We start from the raw sequence: 26682 nt of genomic DNA, 5'->3' as shown, positions 1-26682 counted from the left end.
ATTATTTTTATAAATACCACTTTTAAATATAGGTAAATATATATTTTTTATTTCGAGAAACTCTTAAGGAACATGAATAAATTGTTAATTTGTGTAGATACATCATATTTTTTTCAAAAACGTAATTATAGTAATCATATGTTCAAAGTCCAGGTCAATTCATTCAACTTTGATCTTCAATAATAAATAATAAATAATAGTTTTTATAGGAATGATTGACACCGTTCGATAGGAAATTTAATTTACTTTAAGAATGCCATCGGTGAATAACACGGGTGTTTTAGTTTAGCGGCAATTTTAATTCGAAACAGCGCGCGTCGCGTTTTTCCCTATCTCTCCCATGTTATAGCCGAGGCTTTTTGCCACTCTACGGCTCCGCGTGCCCCTCTAGTGTTCTGCTAAAGCTGGCTTCACCGCAACACGTGTATTCCTATTCGCGTGCCCTCTCCTTAATGTTTAATCCTCCTAGGAGCGAGCAGAGTGGAGCAGGGGCGTGATTGTTATTTCTTGAAACTACTTAGGTTTTTTTTGTGCTTTTGAGATGGCTTAGACTATTTCATGAAGTTTTGAAGTTCAGAAGAAGTACTGTTGTATACCGATATGACCGATCCAGTACTCCGAATCACATTTAGCTGCAAAAGTTCCGAATTATTTTGACCTAGGCCTATTTAAAGTTGTTTTAATTCTTGTTAAATATTGGTGATACACTTTCAGCTAAACTTTTAAAGTAGTCAAACTTTAAACTCGTGCTACCATTACATTAATTGCAGTGCATTTAATTGATTGCTTTTCGTTATATTTCTGCTAGATGCTTTTTTAAGCAGCAAAATTACCGATAAATAAATCCAAATTTGCATAAGTAGTGTTTTGTTGTATTTTGCAGATTTAAATTTTAATTGCTCGTTTATAAAATAATTTTGTTCTTTATACTACATACTAATTCTTTGAATCATAAGTATTGACGAGATCAAGATGGCTACCCTTGATACGTGTCACGTGGCCTGTTTATCCAATCACAGGCCAATTACGATTTTCATGGCTGAAGTTGAAGTTAGTCATATTCTAGTTTCCGGTTGCTTACACCCAGTTTTTGTAGGATAGGGTTATTTTTAATAATATGTTTGTGTACTTGTAAGTTATAATAGAGACAAAATTATGATCTTGTTAGAGATCAATAACCGTATTGTGGAAGAAACGCTCACATTAAAATTTAAGAATGCTTTGGCTGGGTGAGTAGTTTTGTCGTCTTACCTCCTAGACCGGTTAGGGGTAGTGATGGGAGAATCGAATACTTTAAAGAATCGAATACCGTGAATTCGTAGCCTCCCCTGTATTCGAATACTTTTACGAATACTTGTATTCGAACACCTTTGAGTATGCAAAGCATGGAAAATGAGTGTGTAATTCTTTTTTCCCGTTCTTTTGGCCACTGTTATTTAGTTTTAAAGTAATTAATTCATTAATATAATTTATTCTATGTAATTTTAAATTATATGATTTATAAAAGGTACATTTATTTTGACTTATAATTATTTCATGGTCAGTTACAGTCTTATTAATGTATTATTTTCTATTATATTAACTAATTAATATCTTAAATAATATGTCTTATTCATTTTTATGGATAATTTACATCAGATATGCATGTTATTTTGCCATGTAACTATATAAATCGGTTGTAGTTATAATAAATTCTATTCAATTGCCCTCTACCAGTAGTAACCTAATATTTTAAATATCCAATATATTCTAAATGTTAACGATTAATAATAATCTTATGTAAATTATAGGGCTAATGGTAAAACAAATGCTGCAATAAAAACATTAAATACTCTTACGAATGCTACGGATTCGTAAGATATTCAAAAGGGAATTCAGTAGTTGAAAAAGTGTTGAATACATTTTTGAATCCCCCGAATTCGCTTTCTAGATGCAAGAAATCCTGCAAAATCTGAGGTCAAGAGTATTCACAAAAAAGTATTCGTACGAATCTGAAGTATTCGAATCTACGAATACTCGGGCTGTATTCGAATACTATTCGATTCTGTATTCGATTCTCCCATCACTAGTTAGGGGTGGAGTGCCCTTCTTTAAACGTCTTATTTTGGTTGTGAGAATTTGAAAAAACTAATGTTTTCAACGGTTAAAAAACATTAATAATGAACCATGTAGTTATATCTTTAGTCTATTATTTAAATAAACCGTTAATCTAATGCAGCGTAGTCTCAATAATTCATGTTTTTTCAAATCCTTACTCAAGAGAAACTAGCCTATTGGACATACATAGGTCTACCAATGACCTTATTTGGTTGTGACATTTTGCATTCTGCAGTTACTGCATTTCTTCAAGAAAGCTTTATCTTTAACTGAACCATCATTGAAGCTTAAATGCCCAATTAAGTATGTAGGCCTATCTTCAGTTTTTACCTAGCTTGGGCACAAGTTATAAGCATTGGCTAGCCTTTGCGAGTTTCATTTCCTTTTGTAAGGCTGGAGCAAACCTTTGAAAATTGCTGTCACAGATACTTATCATTTATAGGCTAGCCCATCATAGGCTGGAATAATCTGGGCCTAGGCCTACTTAAGTTTTTAAACTTTAACCCTAGGAGTGGCGAGACCGATTTTCAGTATGTGCTTTGTGGCGTGGCACGCTCATTTTGATGAATTTGTAAGGGAGTTCTTCAAAAATCTGTATAAAATTAGTATGTAGAGATAAACTATTGAACCGTATATTCATTTTGTTCGTAATAGTCAGTAGAATTCAAAAATGGTAATACAAACCAATTTTAGAAAGGTAGATTTTTAGAAAAAAGTAAAAAAAAAGAAAATTTATAAATTTTTCAAATTTTATTTCGAAAGCAAACACGTGTCACATGTAACGTAATTTTTTATTGCACAATTCAAAATATGCATTTTGTTTAGAATTTATTCCTCTACATAGACATAAGGTAAACATACCAAATACCGAACACCTGCCAAATACCGAACGCGCCGGGTTTCGTCTCAAATAATAAGCATATGCTTCATCTGATCAACACCTACTTAAGATTAAAGCATTCGTTGGCTTTTAATCTGTCTGCAGACAAATGGTGATGTAGATCGTCATTGGCCACTAGATCCAGTAAGCCGTGATTGGTAATGCTGTACACAGTTTTTGCAAATTTTTAAAATCTCTTGTTTATTTCCTTAGGAAAGTGGTTGAGATTCTTAGGCTTTAAATAACTATACCGGCCAATTTGTGATAAAGTACAGTTGTTAAAATGCAAATTTAAATATTTTCTGTCATTTTAAGCCATAATAAAGACCCAGAAACTATTTTAAAATTAATTTTCTAGCCGTTCGGAATTAGGATGGCGAAATGTACACTAAGCCTAAGTTCCGAACGCATGTTCGGAATTAGGCAGCGGTACTTCCTAATTTTGGATTGTTACGTTTTTCGTGATTATATTTACTGATTTTGACTTATTATTAATTGCAAATACCTATATAAACCATATTAGTTATAAATAAAATCATATATTTGCCAAATTTTATAAAAGTAGAGTACTTTAAAAGAATATTTTTAGCAGAAAATGGTCTTTTTAGGCCCACTGAAGTAGGCTAGTTTTAAACTACCGAGCGTTGTTACGTTTTTCGTAGCATAATTTTAGTTATAAATTAATTGTAAATGGCTATAAAATACATAATTATAACAAGTTAAAATTATAAATTTTCCAAAAATTACGAAAATGTATACTTTGAAACAATTTTAGATAAATGGTTTTCATAGGCCTACTGAAGCAGTTCCGAACCTTACGTTTTTAGTGTTATATATACACATTATGAACTGTAAACAGCTAACAATCGGTAATTATTACCTTTTATAATTATATATATTTTCAAAATTCACAAATATTTAATACTTTGGAATGTTATTCTTATCAGAAAGTAGTGTTAGGCCTACTGAAGCAGTTCCAAACTTCCGAGAATGTTACGTTTTTTTCTGTTATATTTACAAATTATTAACTTAGGGTACCCTAACTGTAAACAGCTAATATCATAATAGTTAGCCTATATATTTTTAAAATTCACAAAAACGTAGTAGCTTTCTTACTTATTAAATGTTATTTAGCAAAATAACAAACCAGAGCCAACACACCCTCATCACCCCTTATGACTCAGATTCTTGGGAATGCCAATCCCAAAATACCATCTGAACTGCCATGATTAGCCCCTCTACATTCCTACATTATATAACCATGACATCATTCTGTCCTTGTTTATATTGAAATATGCAAAAAACATACCAGAGGTCAACTCACCCCATCTCCACTTACATGCCTCACATTCCAGAGAATGTCTAACCAATACCAGCTGATGTAATGAGATCATCCCCTTCACAACCATGTTTTAACTCAACTCTAGTTATTTTTTATTTGCTAAATCTTGTATGAGATATAATTTAAGAATTAAATGAGAATAAAAATTACTTCAATACGTTTTTGGGCTTCCTGGGCGCCGGCGGAATTGCCGTTCGGTATTAGGCGGCACAAATTCGGTATTAGGAAATTCGAATTCGGTATTAGGCAGTTTCAAAATTTTTGGTATTGGTTGAAAAAAACACAATTTTTGGTAATAAATATTATTATTATTGACTTCAAACGCTGAAAATTAAATCTGGAAATATAAGCAATCATTTTAATAACAACAAATAAAGCTTACTTTATACCTATAAATATATTTTACAGATTAATTCATAACCTAACCTTGACCGTTCGGTATTTGGTATGTTTACCTTATCATAATATACACAAAAGAATTATTTTTATAAATTTACTAGCAATAATACGGAAAAATTGGGAAACGTCAATTTCTTCAACTACACGTTGATAGATCCACAAATGCCCTCTACTAATAAATCAATATGATAAAACCATACATTTTTTGAAGCCAATAATATCATTCTATATAAGAATAACTAAATAAGATAAGTAATAGAATATTTGGTTTTCACAAAAGCAAAAATGTAAACAAAACAACTGATCAGCTGTTATAGCCCACAAAACTTCACTAACTTTTTATCCTATTTTGGATCACACATGTATAAATATTTATGCAAAATAATGCATAAATATTTCGCCTAATACAAAATAAAAACCTAAAACGAACATTACACTGTAAAATTAGGGATAAAACCCACACTTCGTCTTTGTTATCGGACAAAAACTCACGACGACGCCGCCATTTTAGGTTAGACGATGACAAGTGTTCTGTTCCTTTAGCTTTGAAAAATCCAAAGCTTCTATTTGTGTGACCAGCCTAACAACATTGAATTCTACTGCCCTTCGTCTACAAGAGCGTATATAAAACAATGTTTTTGTACTTTTCACATTGTATATATATGCGATTTAGAAATCGACATTTTATGTCGATCCGCCACATGAACAATACGTAAAAATAGGCTATTTACAAAAATTGTTCATCAGCTGTTGGAATGTATTATGACGTTATACTTTATACAGAATAAAAGATTTCTTCATGCTTGTTACAGTGGTACCACTTGCTTTTGTCACAGACAAAAATTACGTCTGCTATTTAGTTTTGAAATGACTCATCATTGACGGTTGCGCAACAAAACATGGCGTTCGCGAGTTCGCGCGTATTTTTCGTTTAAATGTAACTCATTATAAGATCGATGTATTTATGTTATAAGGTTTATTCTTATAATAAAATGAAACTTCGGAATCTTATCTTTCCATTGGTATAAGAGTTATGTCATTTCATTTCACCGACTTTAAATGTGCTTAACATGCAACTGAAAAAAATGTTACATAAATCGACATATTCTGTCGCCCGCCACTCCAGCGGCACATTTTGAAATCGACATTTTCTGTCGATCTGCCACTCCTAGGGTTAAACCCTAGAACAGCCGTTAGATATTCTAAATAGGCCTACCTTCTATATTTTGCAAAAATATGAATAATTAAGTTTAATTAGAACTGGAATGAAATTAACCCTCCGAGCGTCACACTTTGTGTAGTGTCACGCGTCGATTTTTCGACGCACGAACATCGTTTACGGCGAAGGCTCTATGACTGACTGAATCGGATTGAACTGGATCGAGTTAGGTATCGTTCTTTTCGTTATATTCTACGCTTTCTCCAGAGGTCTGTCTCTAAGTGCTTTATGTTCTCCAAGCCGATCGTAATTGTAGCAGACAGCTGACGTGCGTATTTGTAAATAGCTAGGTTACCCTCGGACCGATGACTGATGTGTTTTATTACGTTTATCATTGTTTTAGTGTTAAAAATCAAAAGTAGTGATATACGTGGTGCATTATAAGAAGATTTAAGTGATTTTGAAGGGCTGGTTGATGATCCTGAAGAAGAAGGTAGTGATATTGATGTAAATTACATATCAGCCAGATTCCTAGCTATGGTTAGGCTATGTACTGAAATCTGTTTTTTGCCCATAACTTATTTATTTGCAAATCTACTTCCTTATATTATTATATATTTGTAATCCTCATAAAATTTAGAACAAAGTGGCTATTTTCAAATATTTATAGGCCTATAATTTATACAATTTCATTGAGCGCAAACTTTTTTTTTGAAAATTTTCCAAAATATTTTTTTTTACCTAAAAAATTTTTTTGAAACAAATGTTCCTTATGTTTTATGTATTAATATTGAAGCCCATGATTTTCCAAACAAAATGGTACTATATATAGAACAGTAGAATTAACATTGTTTTAAGCTTCTCAGATCCGTTTTAATAAAACCTTGCAAATGCGCCAAAAATAGGCGGACATTAAGGCCTAAACTATGGACACTCGTAGGGTTAAAATAATCTATGGCTTTCTGAGTTGGTACAAAATAATTTCACTAACTTACTTCTTGTGATTCTGTAAGTTATGAGTTGTCCCATCAAATTAGTGCTGGTAGCACTCGTAAGTATCAAATAAGTAGGCCTAAGTAAGATTAAGTTACATTACTGACTAGTGACTACGCTATGCTGGTGACGTTGTGTACAAAAAACTGTGATAACGCCCCTTCCTTACTCTAGGGCAAAGACCCAGGCCTACGCTTAGTTTTGCATTTTATTCCTGGTTCTTATTGAAGACTTCTTTATCAGCATCGTAAGTTACGTGTTTATTAAATTACCTGAAAGCACAAAATATATAACAATATTTTTAAGCCTACAATTAGGGCCTATTCTGTTTACTCGAACAAGACGGTTACAAAGATCCTAACACCTAAGTAAGTTTGTGGAAAATTCACCTAGATAAGTTTATTGGGTCTGATGATGATTGGAGTGTCCAACCGAAATCGATCACCACTGAAGTTGCCATCTTTAACTTTTTTATGTATTTACCGTCTTGTGAGAAAACAGTGTATGTGTAAATATTCTATATATAATACGAGTAAAGTTTGAATACTTGTCAACTCGATCTGGGAATCGGCTCTAACAAAAACGTTTATATTTACGGAATAACTAAGTTCTGTGTCAAAAATAAGTTCTAGACCAGTGGTATAGCCAGAAAAAATTTATTTTCGCCATAATATGAGTACAAACTTTTGAAAATTTAACATGGACCTTATGAGAAAACATTCCGCCATTATTGTCATTTTGTTTACATTTTAAGACATAACGTGACGTTCTGTACCCACGGGCACCTCAGCTTGCGCATGCACATATGGCCTATTTACAAAAGACAGTACAAAAGAAAAGGAGTCCGATGAGTACCATTAAGCGTTGATTAACAATACACCGATTCGCATAATTTCTGGTGGCCTTACTGAATTATTCCAAGCAGATTATTTCGTTTAGTTGTTGTTATTAGTTTTGTGGTAAGAAGTAGTAAAGGCTGGCATCGCAGAGTGGGGGAATGATTTTCCCCGAGCAAAGCTCGGTCTCCAGGTACTAGGCTATTATTAGGCCTACAAGTGTTATTTGACATAGTTATTGTGCTTTCAGATTTTCTTCAATTAATATGTTTAGGCTAGCTTCATTTCACCTTAAACTTCTTGATATCACTTGTTCAAGTAATTACTTAGCATCCTTGACATTTTGTCTCATGGTTACAGTACTGTCGGCATGTCCGATAGTTGCACAAAGAAACAAATAGGTAGGCCTATTTCAAATGTTAGGTCAGGTCCCACCAATAATAACCAATCAAATACTTAGCATTAATCCCGACCATCCAAACGCTTTATGAAGACCTGTGCTAGGATCTTTGAGGACACCAATAAGTTTGATATGCTGGTCAATAAAGGCTCACCCATGGAGTTTTTGGTCTGATAGGACATTCAATAAAATGCCTTTCAAGATATAACCCCCCCCCCCCTCCCTATGTCTTTTGAAGATCAGTATAGCAAAAATGCTATCTTATATAAGTTAAGTGGTATTATTTTCAATTGAGGTGATTTTTTTACTAAGGTATAGGTCTAAGACTGGGACAGTGGCATCGTCTTGTAATTCAGCTAAGTTACTAGGAGGTCACGAATTGTGGATATTTATAGGTAGGTATGCGCTGTGGATGTGATACTCCCATGCGTGTATTGACGTCCCCACTAAGTTTAGTGAGTACTAAGACTATCCACAGTACTATCCTGATAATTACACCATTCGTCGATTACTAGGCATAAATGTGGTTCAGATTCCACTATAAACTATAGTTGCCATCATTATTATGGGCTATTAGGCTAATTAACAGCTGTGTCCAAAAAGAACAAGTTGGACTAGGTCACTTTACTTAATACTTAACTATCTTATGAAATGATGGATCATACAAAGTAACTTAGGTTTTAAGCCAAGTATGATTGGAGATGAGTAGTGCGATCTTGTAGTCTTGTTAGTGACTAAGGCCGACATATTCCTTAGTCACAGCTGTTAATTAATAGCCCATACAGCTAATGGCAACTAAATAGGCCTAAGGGGGTTTGTAGTGCAATCCGAACCTCATATTTTTGTCTTGGTATTAACAAATTGGTTTAATTATCAGGCTAGTACTGCGGATAGTTGTAGTACTCACTTAATAGTACTTGTTAATGCACACCAGGGATTATTGCATCCGTAGTGCATGCCTATAAATATCCACAATTCGTGACCTTCTAGTAGCTGGATTACGGGACGACTAATTAGAAGATCGTACCACTCATCTGCATTAATACTTGACTTTAAGATTATCGGCCATCGAAGGAGGTTGTAAGTTATGTATGTTCTGTGCAGCAAATTCATAGCATCATGGTGCTTAGTGAGTGTAGGCCTGACTTAGTAGCTGTAGGCACATTCCTAAGTTATGTCATTTTAATGTGCAGCCTAATTCTTCTATAGTAGGCCTATCCTATACGTCAATATCTAAACAATCCTGCATCCTTCTGTAACTTACTGGTAAACCCACTTTGTCACTATGTTTAAGATAGGCCTACTGTTCTGCTTTTATGTAAGTTAGGTTAGGCCCTCAATAGAATTTCGTAGTAGGCCTAGGCTAAGTTTAGAGTGATTATGTATAGGCCTACAATCTTGTTCAGTAAGTTACTTTTTAATAGTGTAAACCAGATGTGATTAAGTAACTCCTAACTATATCTTTGCTCTTCATGTTTAACGTATGCCTACGCGTATTGTACAAATTTTGTTTGTTTCAGCCATAAACCAGAATCGATAGATATCAGTATTGCTGACTTTGATGGAGCGTTATTCCACATTTCCAATGTGGGAGGAGATAAAACCAAAGTTCGGGTAAGAGATAATATTTGTTTCTATTAGTTAGTGCAAGACATATTAGCCTACTCAAACTTCTAGTTTTGTTTGGATATTGTTTTATCTATTATTGTTCTTTATCCTACCAGGGCCGGATTTATCACATTTGCGCCCCTAGGCCCAATGATTTTTCCGGCCCTAAATCTGGTTAAAGTTAATTTCCTACAAACCTTTAGTAAAAACTAGATCAGGCACATAAGTTGCATAGTCACCACTCCAAAATGCAATTCCATCATTGCAAGTTTTTGAGGAATTAACTTGGTTCAGGCCTTAAATAACGTCATCTTAACCACTTTAGCAAATGTTCCGTATTAAATATAGTCAGCTCACGTTTGTGGGACTGAAACAAATATGACCCGCAGAACATTCATGCAACAAAGCATTGCCATAGCTGATGTTGTGGCGGCTTAAAATTGCAGGCACAACAAAATATGAACTCCTTACATTAAGTCTGTAAGTGATATAATAGATTAAACATATCTCCTAAGCTAAATAAAATTTTCATTTTTATGAATCAGGAAGACAATTGTTGTTATTTCAGTTATTATAAACCATGTATTTCAGTTGTTTTAAACCTTGTTTAACCAAATAAGACAATCTAATCATAAACAGTAGCTCATTCATAGTTTAAAAAAAAAAAACTCGTTAGCAGCTTGCGTTCCTCGTAGATTTATCATTATTGTTTTGTTGTTCTTGTCCGTGTTATGCTTCATTGTTACTTTTTATATTTATATTTACATTGTTATTTACTATATTTTGTTATATTTATTTCCTATTTACACTGTTGTTGCTTGTTATATCGTTATATCATCTTGTTATATCTATATCTTGTTATATCTATACCTTGTTATTTCTTATATCTTTATATCTTATATCTTTCTGTTATCATTGTTAATCTATTTATTGAATGTACTTCAAGTTGGCTAAAATTTCATCAAAAATGTCTATTTTTTTAGTCTTATATAAGTTTTGTCATATTTATGTATTGGTTTGACCGTTGGTATAAATAAATAAATAAATAAATTCCCTGGTTATATAACAAGAAAGAAAAGCACAACTCGTGAACTTAACCCTTAAATCGTAGATTTATAAGTAATTTCCTGTCTGTAGTAATCTTTATTTACGAAATGTGTGTCATATAAGTCTGACCATGTTAACGTAAACATTGCGGTTTATCATTTAATTTTCCTTTTGCGAGGTTATGGTGGTAAGTGTGTTTCGACAATAACATTGGCATGCGCCCGTAATCACTCCGAGCAGTAGCCCCGACCATTGAGCCAGCATAGTGGCAGTGGCAATACCATTATTTTGTTTTAATAAACTTGAGTTTGAACTCCACTAGCCTGATAAAAAAAAATCAATTTGCATGATGTCTTAATTTAAGGCTATTTATGTTGATTTCTAGATATTCAAAAAATAATTTTCCCCTCGGCCTTGCGCCCCCTGGGAGCTTGCGCCCATAGGCTTGGGCCTATTGGGAAATCCGGCCCTGTATCCTACTACTCAATTAGGATTTATAGAACCTGTATTAGTAATTTTCGAACATCTTTTTATTTTATCAAGGTACATCAGAAAATAGTTGGTTTTTAGAGATTTTTAATTTTATATATTACAGTATTATCACTTGGGATATGGACGCTGCCACATATGTGTGTATTTAAAACCCAAATATGAGTGAAGCTGGTGAATGTAGAATGGAGTGTATCTTTGTTACTGAAGACCATCTGTTTCATTAGGGAGGACCATTTATTATAAACCCAATGATCAAGGACAGCTGGGTCCAGTTTCGAAACAACACAAAGCTACACACTTTTCTCAGGATTTATTTATTTCAACGGACATCTCCATTTTAAAACCATACAAATCAAATCAGTACAACTCAGGATAGCTTATACCGTAGGCCTACATATAACAAATACGACGGAAAACAGTTTGAAATGATGAATAAGTTCATTGTAACTAAAAGAAACTTAGCTTAGGATTGAAACTGTTGACCTTTGGTTAGGGCCTACTAGGCAAGCACTATAACCACTGATGTCAGTGTTTTAGGATTACAGATATTTAAACTCTTGGCTGTTAAGGAAACCTAAACAAGATATTTTCAGGAATTTTACTGATCTCCATCACTGTGTATGCCTACAGGCTGGGTTTTGAATCATGGTTGGAATACCTTTGGAGTTTTATATTAAGCCTATGCATTACTTCGGGGTGTTAAATACTAGGCCATCTAGTTCCCATCTGAATAGTAATTCAGATATGTTGTTTAAATGTTCCTTTGTTTGCAGTAGGTACATATGACTGTTAATAAAACACTAAAACAAGATGAATACAATTTTAAATCTAAGGTTAAACTTTCTAAATAATTTGATTTCTCATCGAAACCAATTTCATTTATCCTTTGTAGACAAGCATTTCACTCAAGTTCTACAAACAACTGCAAGAGCATGGAGCGGATGAACTTTTGAGGAGAGAATACGCCTCCTTGCTGATTGAACCTGAAGATGGTGAGTTATTCAAATCAAATCAAATCAAATCAAATATGCTTTATTCATAAAGTACAGTGTTGTACATTGAGTGGTGTCAACTAAATCTATCTTAAATTAATAGTTTACAGATTTGCATATCTTGGATCATTATCTAAATCAAAAACCAAGAACCAGGAAATGAAAATATTCAAAACTGAATCAATTATGTACTAACGCTAAGAGGGGAGGTGGAAAAATACTCTTCCAGGGAATAGAATGCTTTCTCTACTAAATATAGTTTTAGTTTTCTCATGAAATTCTTCCTGCTTTGTTCATTTCTGATTTCATTAGGAAGATGCTTAAAAAATTTTAATCCTATATAGGATGGTTTTTTTTCATAGAATTTTAATTTATGTTTACTTGAAATAAGGAATTTTTTATGCCGAGTGTTGTATGGTTGATAATTTGTCTCGGAAGTGCTCAAGCAGTTTTTTACTAGAATAATTGTGTCGTAAATATATTGGCCATATACCGTTAAAATTTTCAGTTCTTTGAATTTGTTTTTGGTTGTTTCATTGTGTTCTAATTTCAAAATTATTCTCATTGCTATTTTTTGAAGTTTAAGTATCCTATCCAAATTTGCTATTGTAGTTGAACCATAAAGGCACAAACCATAGGATAAATGCGAATGGACATTAGCATAATATATGTTTTTTAATGTTTTATGGTTACAAAAATAAGACATTCTAGAGAGTGAATATAGTCCTGAACATAATTTTGAAAGGAGTTTATCAACATGTTCATCCCAGTTTAAATTTTGGTCCACAGTTAGACCTATAAATTGTGTACTGTGTTTATGTTCAATTTCTTCTGCATTATACATGATATTTGGTTTAATTAACTTTTTATTTTGATTTGTTTTAAAAGTTAAAAAATTAGTTTTTTTTAGGATTAAGCTTCAATTTATTTTGCTCTAGAAAGTTTCCAATGTTTGCCAATTCAACAAAACTTAAAATTTCAACTTGTTGCACTGACTCAGCCGATACTTTGAGATTTGTATCGTCTGCATAAAAACAAAGATTGTTCTGAGGTAAACATGAGAGTGCACCACCAGCATCATTTATATAACATAAAAATTCACATTATAATAACTGTCGTATTACTACGACAGTTGTATTTATCAACTAACTTACATTTCTTAAGTTAAAATTTTTTATTTATTCACAGTTTCTCCACTACAGTATAGGTGGATAGGCCAAACAAGATTAACAAAATGGCAAAGGCTGAAAGCCAATTCAAAACAAGTTAGGCGAAAATCATCTTAAGTTATTATCAGTGATAACCGAAATCTATCGTTCAAAATGTTCCTATACATAAGTGTTGGGCTGATTCCTGAATTGGTCGATACCGATTCTACAACTTGGTTTTGATTCTTGATTCCGCACTCGATACCGATACCTGTTAAAAATTAATTTAATAACACATATAGGCTAACCTATGAACCTATGATATAACTTTTTTAAATCTTTATACCTACAATAAGATAACTGCATCGTATTGATTCAGGTTACATAGATTAGGTTAGCCAATAAGGAAACTTATATAGGTAGGCTATTTCAAGAAGACATGAATTTTAACATATTTTATTAAATTTAATTTTATCTAAAACATTTTGAGGATTATGTATTCTCATTATCCCAGGAAGCTAGGTATCAAATGACTAAAGATTGTAAATTTAGATGTTATTTGCCAATATATATAATTTATACATTTTCTCCATAGTCATTAGGACTGTAAATTTATAGTAACAAACATTTTTCTCAATTCTTTCAAATATTCTCAAGAATATTTGTCTTAAATTTCCTTTGTTAATTGTGATTATATTATACTGAGTATAATTGTTTAACAATCATTACAGGTTACAATGTTTCGGTGCTAATAAGTTTAGACAACATACCTACCAATTGGGAAGAAGTTGTGAAAAAGATCGGCCTTTTGAAAAGGAATTGTTTTGCTTCAGTTTTTGAAAAATATTTTGACTTCCAAGAAAGAGGAGAGGAGGGACACAAACAAGCAGTTATCAATTATAGAAATGAAGAAACTATGTAAGTATTTAATTTGTAAGCAGCAATTTTAATTTTTTCAACATAGGCTAAATATTTGCAAAAATCATTAGAAGCTTAAGAAAGAGTAGGCCTTTGTTAAGAGTGTAAGATAGAGAGATACTTGTAATATTTACACACTGATAAAATCCAAGGAGTGGTACGGGCTAGGTGTCGTCACTTCAGTAGGATTTATAGTCAGATTGCTGATATACTGATATGTACTTAACTCACTTCTTACTTTTTTTTAACTATTCACCGATTCAATACTTCAAGTGCCTCATAAGAACTACTTCCCCTTATATTTTATTTACACTTAACAACTAACTAATTAAGTTTATCTAGGGGACCATAGCAGCAATTGCTGCTTTTTAGCTATGTATACAAAGTAAAATTAAATACACATTTTTTTACACATTTAGTCGCAGTCTTCCCCTAACACGATACATGTCAAAACTGTATTACCATTCTAACCTAAAAACAGAACACTAAAATCAATAAACACACAAATATGCAACGTTTACATCAGTTGGTATATTTAAAACACTGTATGGGTACTTCCATTCGAAAATGACTGGATCTTTGACGGCCTGTGGGGCAGAGCAGGGGTAATTTTTAATTTTTGACACTTCTGATATTTTTCCCACCGTCCTTGGACCTTAAGCTTAAAAATGAATCCTCAACAGCCATGCTACCTTTTTCCGAGCTCGAGATATTTCGTGGTGACCGATTTGCTTACGAAATTAAATATATAGATATTATGTCTCACAAACTACAAGTTGAAATTCTTCTTGTAGTTTCATACTCGCTATAAGAATTTAATTTTACGAAAACTGTAACAAAAAGTCTAGAGAGCTGAAACATAATATGAATGTTACTTGTATCATTTTTTTTATAAAGAAACTTGTATTCATCATTACTCTAGTATTAATTTGATTCATGATTATTTATGACATGTAATAAATAGGTTTACGTACCTTAACAATTCTACAGTCTCAGGTTGTGACAGAATTTAAAAATATTACGGCTACTTGTTTACGCCATGTCTTATAAAATTACTTAAATGTATTTTTAATTATTTGTTTTGGTCAAAACCAAATAATTGACATCCAGACTATTTTTCTTGATTTTGGTTAGAATAAGAACATAAAACATAACATAACACATATGAACACAGGTACATTAAGAACATTAAACAAATGTGTGGTAGACCATAACACACAATCACAATGACATACAACAAGGTCATAGACTTAGTTGTGCCCGTCCCATTTATGTCAATTGATCAAGGGTTTGCTGTATCTTATCGTTCAGTATCCATGCAAAGAACGGGCCACCAGCTAGGTTTGTCATAGTCGTCGATTTATTTTTAATTGAGAGATGATTTTTTCTTATCTATTAGCAAAACTGTGAAATAAATCGGAGCTTTTCCCTCGTAATACCCTAAGGGGGTGTAACTGACTTTGCAACAGTAAATCCTCTAGATTATATGTTTATACTATAATGTTTATCATATGTTACTTTAAAATGGCCCCCCTGCCTTTATATGCATTCTGTAGTGGCATTACATAATTACAACTCTCCAAATATCAACACAGTGTCCCTAATAATATTCTTAATAATTATGTTTTCTTTCCAGGTATGTCGAAGCAAAGTCTGACAGAGTAACGGTAGTATTTAGCACAATATTTAAGGATGAAAATGACATAGTGATAGGGAAAGTGTTTATGCAAGAGTTCAAAGAAGGGCGCAGGGCGAGTCACACGGCGCCGCAAGTCCTCTTCAGCCATAGAGAGCCGCCACTGGAGTTGCAGAACTCAAACGCTCTGGTGGGAGAGAATATAGGATATATCACATTTGGTGAGTTCATTTGATTTGAACACTATAAATTGTATGCTGGTTTTACGTCAGAGGTGAAACAAAATGTTTCCACCTTTTATATTAGTAAAATTTCCAGATTACTTACACAACGTGTATACTACTTGATATGTCATATGCCATAAAGAATTAACTTGATTAAAGTATGAGAGTTGTCTGTGGATTAATGTCCCCATTGAGCTCCCATCATGCTAAAGTTTGAGCAAGCTTAAATACGAGACCAAGCCCCCCCCCCCATACAAGACCATGAAAGGATTATTTACTTCATTCGCTACAATTCTAGCCACTTCCTACCCTTATGCAGCGATTAGTCTTTTTACAATTCCTGAAATATATGTTAAAGAAAATTGCTCCAATGAAGCATAATATTCTGTGATAAGATTTCTGCAACAGGGAGGCAACCTCCATAGAAATCCGTTCTTAGTTGGCATATGTATATGCAGGAAGGTGTTTACACTCACTCACCACTCCCATGGTCGTTTATGCCCAAGGCGGGATTTGGCCGCATCAACAACTGCTCTCCATCTCTCTCTATCTTCTGCCTCTTCCACTGCTGCCCCCACTTCCCTGAGGTCTAGACACTATCCCACCATCTCTTCTTGGGCCTTCCTAATGGTCTTTTCCCTTCTGGCTTTCCTATGCTTGCTTCTTTTAGTGAACGGTAGTGTTATTCACCCCCGTTCTCTCTGTAGTGTGTGTTCTGCCCACCTTATTCTCCTTGCTTTCACCTGTGCTACTACATCATAATCATTGTACATATTCCTTATCTCCCTAATTATGCATTTTTCTCCAATATCCATTTTCTTGTGTTGGGCCATATATCATTCTTAAACATTTTGTTTTCAAAAACAAAAATTTTGTGCTTTTTTTCTAAATCCAAGTTTTAGATCCATATGTTCAAACTGGTCGATTTACAGTATGATATATTTTTATTCTATGCGAGAGAATCTTTGAAGTCAACAATATCTTTCAAGTAGCGGACATGCATTTATTGGCCTGAGCAATCCTATAATTTGTTTCTATTTCTTCACTATTACTGCTTGATATAATTACCCCTAGATATTCAAATTGTTCAATAACTTCAAAATTATGTCCTATACGTAGGCTATAATAATTTCATTTGCCCTAATTTAATTTGGCTGTCTCATGAAGTGCATTTATTTTGTCTCCTCATCATTGATTCTACACCTAGAAAAGTGTTTAGGTTTAGTAAATGTGCTAATGTGGCTCATGGAATTGGTGGATGGCCGTAGACATTTACAATAGTCCGTCAACAAGAGTTTATTAGTTTTCATCAAGACATTGATTAAAGTTGTAGTAAATTCACTTGTATGCATGTTTAAGACTACTAGAGAATACTTTAGTCCCAGAGATATAAGTTTGGCAGTATCATTCATTCCCATCGCGATCTATATGCAAAATCTCTCTCTAACTTTGGTCACTATAGTTCGGCCACTTAGAAAACGACCTGCGCGCTAATGCTAAACCAATGCTGGAGGAGGTCGCAAGCGGCCGAACTATAGCTAAGCATTGTGCAAATTTTGCAACCAACACCTACAAACTCCCTTTGTACCTTGTGTGCATGTTCTGCTTCTGAACACCTCACTTCGTTTATGTCCTTCCACAATGGTGGATTCAAATAGCGGTTTATGCCTCAGATTTTAAAAATATATTCGTGAAACATGGTGGAGAGTGTTGATTTTCCTTTACATCATGTTTACATATAACGTTTATTTTTGTGTCAATAAATGATTTTATTTGATTACTACTATAAATTTGGGTCCAATCATCGCATATGCTTGAAAACCACTAAGAAATGTAAAGAATGAAGTAAAGAACTTCTGTCAGACTGTATTGATGTAGTTGACTGTTGACTGTAGCTCGCTTTGATGCGATAGAAGCTCAGTGAAGACCTTAATTTACTGACAACCCTCAAAATTTCTGTAAATAAGTGTTTGCTTCTAAAGTTTAAATTTGTGAATCGGATGTCATTTTCAAATTGCAATGCAACCTTGATATAACGAATCACATGGAACAAAACCAAAGAGTCGTTATATAAAATATTTTGTTACAACGAGGCTCGTTGAGTTTAGATAAGCTATTTCTTTCTGCATAATGTTATCAAAACATGTAGGCCTAAGTTACTTTTGACATCGTTTAATCATTGTAAAATAGTTAGCCTAAATTTAAAATAATGTAATAAATAATAAAATGTAGCACAATGATAATTCTACACAGAAAATGACAGCTTGTAAGTAAACAATACAGTTAAAAAGAAAACTTAAAAATCTCAATGCACAGACTATAAAATCATACTTAAAGAGTACTCCTACTTTTTAAAACACACACAATTAAGCCCCCCACACACTATCCAACATGTTGGACGGACACGTCGGGATCCAACGTTTTGTCAAACATATTGGACAGTCTGTGGGTTCCAACCCGACATGCTCGACGGATAAGTCAGGTCGGCGTCGGTTGCTCTGTCCGGTAGCACCACCTGACTCAAGCCGTCCGCCTGACATGTTGGAACGTGTGTGGGAAACCGTCGAGCCGCTCGCCCGACTAGCCACAGTTGACTTGTATTTTTATGAGTGAGTTGTGCTGTGAAGTTATTGTCCCATTTTTCCATAATGTCATTTAATGATAATCAAACAGTTCTGGTCAGAATTTATTGAACTCTACAGAGACCAGAAGGCGTTGTGGGATGTCAAAAGTAAACTCTATTGTAACAAACATGCGCATAAAGAGGGGTACGATATCCTGATGGAAAAGTGCAACAAATGGATGGATGCAGTGATAACTGATGGAAGTAATGTGGCTAAACTGGTTTCGATCTAACAACCACGGTTTTGACCAACATCGCCTATTTTTCTTCTTTTTGCGCAAACACAAAAATCCCGCACAAACAGCTACAGTGGTCTCAAAATCCATTTCAAAACTGATATTTAACACCTGACTTGTTGGATGTTGGGTCCGATGTCAGATCAGGTCCGGCGGCATGTTTGATATTGTGTGGGGGGCTTTAGAGAATAGCTTTATACCCAAAAATTTAAACCGAGCTGAATTTAATTTGAACTAACTGATTTTAATTTTTGATTCATTGTTTCAGTTTTATTTCCAAGGCATACAAATCGGACTGCAAGAGAGAACACTATCAACCTCATACACATGTTTCGGCATTACTTGCACTACCATATTAAATGTTCAAAAGCGTACATTCATTCTCGGATGCGTGCTAAGACATCAGACTTCCTGAAAGTGCTCAATCGTGCAAGGCCTGAACCCAAGAACGTCGAGAAGAAAACCATTACGTGAGTATTAAACTATGTTTTTTCATTTGATGAAATCTCTTCTATTTTTTTCAAAGATTATACTTTATCATGAACACTCTGGTTGATTATCTTTCTTTGACAATAACAAAGACATATAATATACACTAGTAGAAATAGTCTACTAATGAAGAAGGAGCTAGTTAGCTCCAAAAAATTGTTTTGATTTATTTGTGTAATTTATTTTAATTTATTGTAATCTATTTTCGTCAGTAAGGTGAGCTTGCTGTTAAATCTCATATCAAAATCTTATTCCTGGCCTAAAGCTATTTTTACCAAAAAACTTCATCACCTTTTAGACATCATGTTATTTTTTTGGACATAAGTGTTTAGTGAGTTCATAAAAAGTGAATGTCTTGTAATCTGTACTATGGTAATTTACACTCATTTTAAACTGGGGATTTCATCTTCAATGAGTTTTGTCAGCTGTAAAAATTTTCTTTTTCGCAGTCCTGTTTATCTGATTGTTATTGTAATATTTCATGAATTTTTGAAACCGTTTGCATCAATTTCAATGCCAATACAGCTAATAACACGTAACAGTAATTTATACAAATATCATGCTTTTAATAATTTTTGTAGGTTTTAAAAGGTCAAATTTTAACTTGTTTGTTTTATTAACTGCGTACTTTATGTTTAGGGCACACTCTTATTTTTTATAGTCAGGCTAACAGTAGTATTAGGGGAGCAAGCTGGTCTTGGTAGTGCGATGCTTCAATCCCAGAGGTCCCGCCAATCACCAATGGAGTTTATTATTTGGAAATTCCACAATCCTAAAAGGTATAGCCTGAAGTGTTGTGTATACACAGTTCCAGGCAAAAAAAAACATAGAAAAAAGTACAGTACCATAGTGTTTCATTCAAGAAACAGTTAACATTTGCTTATCTTGTGTTGTAGGGGTCGCACGTTCATCAGGAAGGAATGATTACTTGCTGCCAGTAGGTAAATGTGTACAAACGGAGGCCGTGGAGCCACTACACTGCCACACGGACACTCGACTGGAGTGCCTATACAGTACCATCACCAAACATGTAAACAACTTGGTTTGTCTAAAATAATATTGTAATAAGGTTTTCTGCTTTTAAAATCATATTTGAGTTGGTTTATTAGAGATGGTTACCATTATTTAGAATAAGGATGTGAGTTCGGATAGCTTATTTGACAAAATTAGAGTGCAAGTTTACAGATGGAATGAGTCGAGCATAACTACGTTTGACTTTAATTATTTATATTAGGCTCTTAGTTGGTTTTGTTGATACTAATCATTTAGTGTTGTTAATAATCACAAATAACGTTTTATTTAAGAGCAATTTTATAGGCTTTTAATTGCTTTTATTTCCAAGTAGGCCTACAACCAATTGCTTGTAATTTTTTTGTAAGGCAAATAATATCCTAGTCGAAATAAATCAAGACTGGTCTTTATGCTAGATTACTTATCTTCTGATAAAAACTAGTTCTCTTAAATGATTAATTTATGTTCTTAGATTGTATTGCGAAACAAAATAGTTGACACTGATTAAATTAAAATAGCATACTATAATTGTTTGGTTTAATGGAACAAACTTCACACATGCACATAAAAACCTTGTTTTAATACTTAAAAGTTTATCCAACTTTTAATAAACTTGAGGATTTTGGATGGTGATCAGCTTTGCAGAGTATCGCATTGTAGCTCAATTAAAATTGTTGACCTAGTTGTAAGAGTGTTTAACTGTGTGGCAGTGGTTTATGTATATGTTTGTTATTATTATAACTCATGTAAAGACTTGTGAATATGCAAGAAAATCCCTGTGATTAATTATGATAGATCAGCTGAATGGATTCTTCGATTTCTACGCAATACTATTTTTAACGCCAATGATCAGTTTTGTTAGCATTATTTAAATTATGATTAGTGTTTTATAATAAAGCCATACACTTTTTAACAATCAAAGTAGATCAAGTTTAGTTGTAAAAGGTTGGCTATGGAAGGAATATTGACTTGAGACACACCTCTATGAATTTTCTTTGATTACAGTACTTTAATAATAGTTGTTTTTTTTTTTTTGGTACTCATTAGTTATTGCAATCCCTGTTTTTTCTTAAGCCTGGCAGCCATTTAATTACATGTTTTTGTGGATTTCTTGTAAAGTCAGAATTTGTCAACTGGCTGGGTAGCTGAGTGGTTATAGTGCTCGCCTAACAATAGAAAGGTTGCTGCATCGATCCTGAGAAAAGTCAGTAGCTTCTTGATGGTTCGAAACTGGACTCTGTCTCTGATTATTGGGCTTTGAATAAAATGATCCTGGCTAATGAATCAGCTGATCTTGGTAAATAAAAAGTTACACAGATCATGTCACACCATTCTATGCTCATCCTTCACTCATATTTGGGTAAAATACGCACAAAGGTGGCGTCCCCATCTCGATGGATAATGCCTAAAAAGAATCTGACAAAATTGATGTTTCAAAAAAGCTGAAATACTTTTATAACAAACACTGAAAACAATCGCTGGTCTTCTCAATTTTATATTTCAGTTTAAGCACAGTTATTGATTATAAATTTTACTACAGTGTGAACTGAAATAGATGTTGCAATACAACAAGATTGCTTTTCAAAAGCAATAGCTTTGTTGTATCAATCACCAGAGACCAGCGGTCTATAATGGTTTCTTGGAGTTTTTGTTTGTTGTAGCAATCAGATGCGTCATAATGAGGTCATTGTGATCTCACTCGTATGCACACTGACTCACACTTGTGGCATTAATTGTTTAATCTATCTCTACCCAAATGTTAAATTGATTATTAAAACATTGCCATTGGTTGGATCCCACAAGTTCTTAATTCAGATATTACAATATTTTATCATAACTTTTTGCAACAAATTTGTTCTGCTTAAGTTGTTTGTGGGGAAAAAAACTTATTTGAGTTAAATCTTAGAGGATGTGTCCCAGTCCCAGTTTTGGCTGTTCCTCTCTATAACACCAACACCAGTGTTGTCAACAAAAACATTGTGCAGATTTTACTATAAAATTGTAAATATATCAAGTTTTTCAACCATACCATTTCAATTTTGGCCTCAAAATTCCTCTTTATGTTGAATATATGTTTACATACATACGTATAATTCACTCTTTATGGACCTTTTGTATTAAATGCACAATTGACATCATATTTACAAAACACTTACAAAACTTGTTTGTATTTTTTATAAAGTAGCCTACATTTCTTTAATATTTTGTTAGACACATACAATTAAAATGTACATTAAAATTAAATCTGAATAATTAGTTTAGAATACTTTTTTATATCTTATTATAAGCATATTCTGTTCTTTATCATAAGAATCGTGATCTGCTGAATTTTACATGAGTTGTATTTTTTAAGGTAAAAACTGCACAATACCAAGTTTTATTATAAAACTACTAGGAAAAAATGTGTTATATATAAGTTATTTTTGTATTTGTCAATGTATTGATGAGGGATGTTATAGTATGCTGTATCCAGCATTTGTCCAACATGGGTAATCACAATGTTGTGTCAACATAACATGTTGCCGCACAGTCTGTTAGTACTTGTGCTAAGAGTTTTCCAGTATATTTCAGCTTCCATGTTGGTAAATCTACATTCTCTTTCTCCTTATACATCCCAATATTGCGTTCATGGTGCATACACTTAATTTAGGAAATTTTAGCCTGTTTGTATAATGAAGTATTTATTCGTGAGCAGTAGTGGCTGCTTATATTGTTATTTTATCATATATCGAATACCTCTGTTCAAAATCTTTTAGACTTGTACAGAATAATGTAAAATTTGATTCTTGTTTTCAAAGTTATTGTAATTAATGACAAAATATTATTTTTAATGCATTTATTCGGTTATGTTATTTTGTATATATTTTTATACTTAATATTATGGAAATAATTTTCCTGAAGTAACTCTATTGTTGTATTTTTTATTTCATGTAATTTATAGTTAATTTTCAAAGTATTTTCAATAGTTATTTTATTGTAAATATTAAACAATTGTATTAATAATGTTTTGTTTATTGAATTAGTTCCCCACACAGTTTCCCACACATTCTTCAATAAACATGTCACATTCAAGAGGTTTAATAATTAAAGACTCACTGATTTTCAAGGGTTATGTACAATTTAGATTTTAGTATTCTTCTACTTGATTGAATATTAAAGAGTAACTTATTGCCAGACTAGCACAAAAGGTTTTTGTTGCAGTGAATTAATTCAATATTTCATCCCCAAAACATAGGAAAATAACTTGAAATATGTATAAAAAAGTGGAACAGACAAAATATTCTCACCTCAGGTGTTAACTGTTGGGGTGGGAGTGTCTCACTGGTATTCCAGTCAATTGTAGGATTGTTTTCATTGATTCAGCACATTAAAAATACCCAATAACTTGTGAAGGAAGAGGGCTAGTTTCTAATGATGAAATCATATTTCAATTTGTCATTAGTTAGGACCACAGACATAATGCACTAGAAACGTGAACTTACCAAGATGAGGTTTGTTATCTAGGTCAAAATTAGGTAGTGAAATTCCAACCCCCAGGCACTAAGGCTAGCAACCTGTGAGATCTCGTTTTTGCGGGATGGGATTCTACGGCATTGCCTTGATAAACATTGCTCATATACAAGTTAATACAAAATATTCATATATAGTATTGTATTAATCAGCTATAGAAATTTGGATCTTGACATCTCAAAAACTGTATGGCACGGAATTCCACCCTCAGAATCGTACTCTGCTGTAGCACTACTTTTGTTTTAAATTGAAACAATTTAAGGTAATGTAAGTTTTTCTAAAAAAATATATAAAGGTAGGCCTAATAATTTGTAAATACCATATCAAGAGACCTAAGCCAGGAGTAAAAAATGGTAACATAGTTATTTATCATGTAACTAATGGTTATTTAGTTTAAAAATTCCCAATTTTGAACTAACTAGAAAGAAAGTTTAAACTCAAATAACCAACTTGAACAGAAATAAATGATCTGTTCATAACAAACTACAGTAGTAATATTCGTGCAGTAATTAATATGTTTCAACCAGATGTGTGGAATGGAAATGTGAAATCAACAGTTACTTTCCTACAATCACCTGACAAAGCTGGATTCCTTGTACTGTTTATAGTACAGAAAGCTGCTAATTGCTGCATATTTATACTTTGTCGTACGGTTTATACTTTGGCGCACATCAGGATTCCAACGAAACAACACAAAAACAGCGTGGTTGTATTATACACGTAATCCATGTACGCTTGGAAATAGGTTGGCAACACTTAAAGATAATAATAATACCATAGGCCAGGCTAAGCAACACAAGATAATACTATGAGCAGCTGATTGACAATAGTTTCGGTATTTCTGAACTTTCTGGACTTTTCTTTTAAACGTTTTTAAAACATTCCTACGATCTTAATAAACGAGAAAATACCTTTAAAGCATTTTTTAGGTGCGGAAACCACTTCAAATTACAAAAACATACGGAACTATTTTCTCAAGTCGCGGAGCACATTTCTTGTCGAGGAAAAATAGCGGAGTGATACGGACCGGGTACTACTTTCTCTAGGGCACCTATTTGTGTTGCCAGCTGAACCTAAAAACGTGTTGTATAGTGTTTGAAAGACTAATTATTTATATGCTTTTTAGTGACTGTAGGAAAAATATAATGTGTAACACGAGTGCAAAAGGCCTTTGCCCACTAACACAAATAACTATTGTCGACTGTCGTATGGTTTATACTTTGGCGCAGATCAGGATTCCAACTAAACAACACAAAACAGCGTGGTTTTATTATGCACGTAATCCGTGTACCGTACGCTTAAAAATAGGCTGGCAACACTTAAAAGATAATAATACTATGATCAGCTGATTGACTATTATAACTACGATCAAAGAAAATAGAAAATAGAAACCTAAAGGTTCTATATTCTGTGCTACGATCTACGATATAACCTCGCCTGCAGGTCGTGCGTAAACATTGCTCTCGTGTGCAGCAAAGTGCAACTTTGCTCACTAGTCACACAATAATAACTATTGACACTCCTGCTTGTTTACATTTAAACTTAGTGTGTTTGCTCTTTGTTATCATGGAGACCAATCAATTAACTTTTAAAACTCTCACCTCAGAACTTTTGAAAGCCCGCGGGGCAGAGTCCTATGTCAATATTGAAGTGGGAATAGTTATATGTATCCTCGCCGAAAAAAATCCTCCGGAGCTTTATTTTTGTCCAATTTAAGCTCAGTCAGTACAGTAATTTTTGAGTTTATCTCATACAGCCAGACAGACACCACCTCTTCTTTATAATAGTATAGATAGTAAACCTTATTAGTAGCTTTTCTTTGGGGTCGCCGGAATTGTACCCCCCACCAATCGTTGACCTAGGGGAGAACAATTCCACCCCACTTTGTTTTGAAATGAAAAATGCCATTATTTAAGAGGCGAAGTTAGGACGTAAGTCATATCTACCACTTAACCTCTAAAACATAAATAAATAAAAACTTATTCACTTATTGTTTTTAACGAAATCTAAATCTAATATATTTTATGTGGGCAAGTGATTTGAACTGGATACTTATATTATAAATTAAAAAGAGCAGGAGATGTACGGCCCGGAATTGTACCCCCTGCCAGCATCAAATTATTTATGTACGGGGTCGAATTGTACTCCCCATCAGATAGCCAAATGTGTACGGGGTGGAATTGTACCCCCCTCTTGAACAGATAGCTTGGCTTGTGTACGGACTAGAATTAATTGTACCCCCTGTAAATAAAAAGTCAACCCCCCTCTAATATGTTTCTAAGTAGATATATAGAGATATCCTTTTAGTGGTCGTGCACTTAGCAGGAAGTTTCATTTTATGATTTTTACATAATAGATGATGTTTAGTAAAAAACAACAAACAAAACAAAAAACAATCACACACGCAGCAGACAGACACCACCTCTTCTTTTATAATAGTAAAGATTATGAAATAGTGTTCAAATTGTCTACGGCTCTGCTTTAGTTACGCCATAGTTACGCTTTTGACAAAATTTGAATGAACATCCAACCGATTATTGAATCAATTTTATTTTAAGACGCCACTATTTTGCTTTCGTTTACCAATCATTATCTTGGGTGCAGTTTCTTGTCCAAACTATTCTCTAAATTTGAATTGATTG

General features: G+C 33.4%; 1 protein-coding gene across 1 annotated transcript; it reads left to right on the top strand.

The window, feature by feature from the left end:
- Nucleotides 1-1035: 1035 nt before the first annotated feature.
- Nucleotides 1036-23521, top strand: LOC128989955 (probable actin-related protein 2/3 complex subunit 2). The gene is made up of 7 exons (XM_054412127.1): nucleotides 1036-1229; nucleotides 9627-9720; nucleotides 12146-12245; nucleotides 14125-14311; nucleotides 15948-16168; nucleotides 19299-19500; nucleotides 20416-23521. The coding sequence occupies exons 1-7, from the start codon at nucleotides 1156-1158 to the stop codon at nucleotides 20441-20443; spliced, it is 906 nt and encodes a 301-aa protein (XP_054268102.1). The 5' UTR covers nucleotides 1036-1155; the 3' UTR covers nucleotides 20444-23521.
- The last annotated feature ends 3161 nt before the right edge of the window (nucleotides 23522-26682 follow it).

This window comes from Macrosteles quadrilineatus, unplaced genomic scaffold, assembly GCF_028750875.1.
Source record: "Macrosteles quadrilineatus isolate MER2022 unplaced genomic scaffold, UCM_ALF_1.0 Scaffold_3__2_contigs__length_128488019, whole genome shotgun sequence".
NCBI lineage: Eukaryota > Metazoa > Arthropoda > Insecta > Hemiptera > Cicadellidae > Macrosteles > Macrosteles quadrilineatus.
The sequence above is the reverse complement of the archived record's forward strand: the minus strand, read 5'-3'. Positions and strand labels throughout refer to the sequence as shown.